This window comes from Beta vulgaris, chromosome 4, assembly GCF_026745355.1.
Source record: "Beta vulgaris subsp. vulgaris cultivar EL10 chromosome 4, EL10.2, whole genome shotgun sequence".
Classification (NCBI taxonomy): Eukaryota; Viridiplantae; Streptophyta; class Magnoliopsida; order Caryophyllales; family Amaranthaceae; genus Beta; species Beta vulgaris.
In genome coordinates, this window is record NC_079205.1 from 37,472,649 (window position 1) to 37,476,586 (window position 3,938).

The window sequence follows — 3,938 nt, forward strand, 5'->3', positions numbered from 1 at the left end:
TAGGGCATGTTCTCTTCGGCATAAAACAACTGAACTGAACTGAACTGAATTGAACTAAACTGAACTGAACTGAACTGAATTGAACTGAACTGAAATGAATAGTGATATGTGAGAGTAAAAGTATTGTCAAGAGTTGAACTGAACTAAACTGAACTGATTTGAACTGAACTGAACTGATCTGAACTAAACTGAATTGAACTGAACTGAACTGAAAATAAGCTGGGGAGAACAGGCCCTTAGTTGCTCATAGATTCAAAATTCTATCAAAAATTTTATATATTCGAGTAATTATATTTATTATCCAAAACCTTATTCACCAACCTTTCAAATTTTGAGACTCGTGGTTATACACAATTTCTTATTAGTGTATTAAAATTAAAATTATTTGTCATTAAGTGTCACAATAAATTAAATTATGTATGATGATGTTTGATTGGGCGTAAAATTCTCACAAAAAAGTAGCTTCCCATATTACTTTGTTTGGTTGGAAAAGGTTATTGGAAAATAGTTTTCGAAATGGTGGGACATAAATTTTCATTAATGAAAGAATTTTTTCTTCTCAAAACAATGGAAAACTAGTTTTAAACCCTAATCTTCACCTTACTATTTGCTTTATCATTTCCAAAACTAAATCCTTTTTTAAGTGGATCTCTCAGTCTCACAAGGCTCGTAAGCTCCAATGATATTGGATCTTCGAATTTTAGTAAGGACTTAAATAGATCATACAAAAATTAAGTGATAAAACTCGATATTCGAAAATATAAGGGTGTCTCATCAATCACAGTCAATGAATTCAACACCAATCACAATTGATGTTATGTGGACTATAGATTAACCAAAATCCATAGCAACAAGCTCAATAATCAATAACACAATAATACACACTATTTTGTTAATGATTTTCGTGGCACATAGGCATTATAAAAGAATTATCTAAACAAAGCAAATCTCTATCCTTATCAAATAAATTGATTTGGAATTCCAATACTAATCCAAATTCTTGTATTCATATAAGTTTGGGTGTACCTAACTTTAATTTTTTTTAAATGCGTACTTCTCATCCCATTTATTTCATAAAATAAAACTAAAAAACTAAATATTCAACTTTATTTCTGAATTACTAACAAGTCCAAAACACGTGTTCCGCCTCCTCTTTCTATATCTACCACATCATCCTATCACCCCCGAGAGCATCACTAAAATTTCCAATTCAAGTGTTATTGCATATTTTCCGTCCTTGCAGAACTTTGGAAATATGTCTCAGGTTGTGCTCATTTCAGAATGTTTTGTGCGACCCAAATCCGAGATTCATCACTCTGAAAAGGACCATTACCTGAGTCCAATGGCTTTAGAATTGCTGTCACTAGGAAACACACAATATGGTCTCCTTTTCAATACCTCATCATCTTCAAACACCAAGAATATCTTTGACAACCTTCAAAAGTCTCTTTCTCATGCCCTTGTCTATTTTTACCCTTTGGCTGGTCGCCTCGTTACCAAAAAATACGAAGATGAACATAGCTGCTCTATATTCGTCGATTGCCGTAAGGGTGCTGGAGCCAGGCTCATCCATGCTTCGGCCTTAGAGCTTAGTGTAGCTGATGTTGCCGAAACCAGCACAGATGTACCTTTGGTGATCCAGTCATTCTTTGATCTCGGCGAGCGACAAGTTAATCATGACGGCCACACCAGAGCATTGTTATCTGTTCAGATGACAAATCTTGCTGATGGTTTGTTTATTGGATGCTGCATCAACCATTGTGTTGGTGATGGCACATCTCTGTCTCATTTTCTTAATATCTTGTCCCAGATATTCGTTTCCGGATCGGAAACAACACATATCTCACGCCTGCCTGTCTTTAAATTACCCCTTTCAATTTCTGAGAACTATCCAACCTTGAAATTACCATTCCTGGAAGAGAATGAAGTTATAACCCGATTCAATGAAAGCCATCTACTAAGAGACAGAATATTCCATTTCTCAGCTGCATCAATGGCGAAACTCAAAGCCAAAGCCAATGCCGAGGTGAAAAATATGCTACCAACACTCTCTTCTTATAAGGCATTGTGTGGGCTTATCTGGAAGGCAATTACTCGAGCTCGGAAACTATCCAGTGATGAAGACACCAGATTTATATTGGCAGTAAATATTAGGCCTCGTTTAAACCCACCTTTGTCTCCTGACTATTTTGCAAACAGCTTTGTTACAGCAGTGGCTACTGCGAAGGTTGGTGAGCTGCTCGCAAAGGACTTAGGTTGGGCAACCTTGCTGATCCACCAGGAGGTCGAGGCAGTGGATGATCGAGCAGCCCGTGAAAAGTTGGTGTTACCCCCTGGTAAGAGTCCCAAAGTGAAGCGCCCTGGGTGTAAATCGTATGGGGCTAACCCGGTGTTTATGGGTGGTTCACCCAGATTTGATTTTCATGGAGCTGAATTCGGGTTTGGTAAATCAGTTACTGCTAGGACAGGGTACACCAACAGAACTGATGGGAAGCTTACATCTTTTCCAGGCTGTCTTGGTCCGAATAGTGTCGATCTACAAGTTAGCCTTGAGAATATGAATGAGCTTTTGTTGGATGAGGAATTCATGAATTATGTTTCATGAACTCACCTCATTCATTTGTCCTTGTAATGGCGATTCTGTTTCATTGCAATCAGGGATTGTATTTCTACATTTCAGGCTATTCAATGTTCAATAAGACATCCGCCCTTTAATGACAACTAGCCTTACATGCACGTGACACGTGCAAAAACAAATAAAAAGCTTGATTGTGTAATAACTAATGAGAAAAGGAGTAAAGAGTAATTTAATGTACTGCCAGTGATGATCTGTCATTAGTGTACTGCAATTTTGTCCTTTTTATTCTGTCATTTTGTCCATTTATTCTCTGGTGATTATTCCTTGTTTTTGTCCTAGAGTGATTATATATGATGTAATGAGATCAAGGTAAGGCAGTAGGATTTTAATGAATCAATACAACAACACCATAAAGTTGTTTTCTCTCCCTCCTTTCTGGTGTCTTTCTTTTCTCTAAAACTTGAGCTAATACTAGTAACACATCTGGAAGATCACTGGAAATTATCTAGTTCTCATGGTATCAGAGCAACCAGATGATTGTTATCAAGTATTGATAAAATCATTCATCTAAAAACACCAAAAAAACCTAAAAAATTTGTTCTTTCCTTCTGCCTTCTTCTTCTGTTCTATTCTTCAAAATTCTATTCTTCCTCCCATAATCCAAAATCATCCTCAAACAACCTTGAATCATGTCAAGGATAACATTCACTGATATGCAAAACCCATTGTTTCTTCACCCTTCTGATGGAGCCACCTCAATACAAGTTGACAAGCTCCAAGGAGCTGCTGATTACAAGTCATGGAAACGGAGCATGGAGATAAACCTGTCCTCAAAGAGGAAGCTAGGCTTTGTCACTGGTGACACGGTCAAGGAACTTTAAGATGAGATAAAATCTGAACTTTGGGAAATATGCAACAATCTGGTAGTAGCTTGGATCCATAATAATGTATCACATGCTATTAAGAAATCAATCCTTTATGTCAACTCAGCTAAGGACATATGGAAACAACTAGAGACCAGATTTGCTTTGACAAATGGATCTAGGAAGTACAAACTAAATTAAGACTGTATGAAACCAAACAAAACAATCTCACTGTGAATGAGTATTACACTGCTCTATTTGTGATATGGGAAGAGTTAGAGTCTATGAACCTGTTACCAACAGTCAATAATCCTACTGAAGAGATGGGGAAATTTATTGATAACATAAACTTACAGAAGGAAGAATCTAGGCTGTATCAATTCTTGAATGGATTGGACCCTAAATATGGAACTCATAGGAGTCAACTGCTCATGTTAAACCCACTTCCCACAGTTGAGACTGCATGTTCTGTTTTACAACAAGAGGAATCACAAAGA

The 3,938-nt window shown here is 36.9% G+C and overlaps 1 protein-coding gene across 1 annotated transcript; it reads left to right on the forward strand.

The window, feature by feature from the left end:
- Window positions 1–1,126: 1,126 nt before the first annotated feature.
- LOC104907406 (hypothetical protein) lies at window positions 1,127–3,009 on the forward strand. Its single transcript, XM_010696328.3, has one exon. It carries the CDS (start codon window positions 1,256–1,258, stop codon window positions 2,603–2,605), a length of 1,350 nt encoding a protein of 449 aa, XP_010694630.2. The 5' UTR covers window positions 1,127–1,255; the 3' UTR covers window positions 2,606–3,009.
- The last annotated feature ends 929 nt before the right edge of the window (window positions 3,010–3,938 follow it).

What these genes read in the sequence shown, in the direction of transcription:
- LOC104907406 (XM_010696328.3), top strand. Translation starts at nt 1,256, where the DNA reads ATGTCTCAGGTTGTGCTCATTTCAGAATGTTTTGTGCGACCCAAATCC.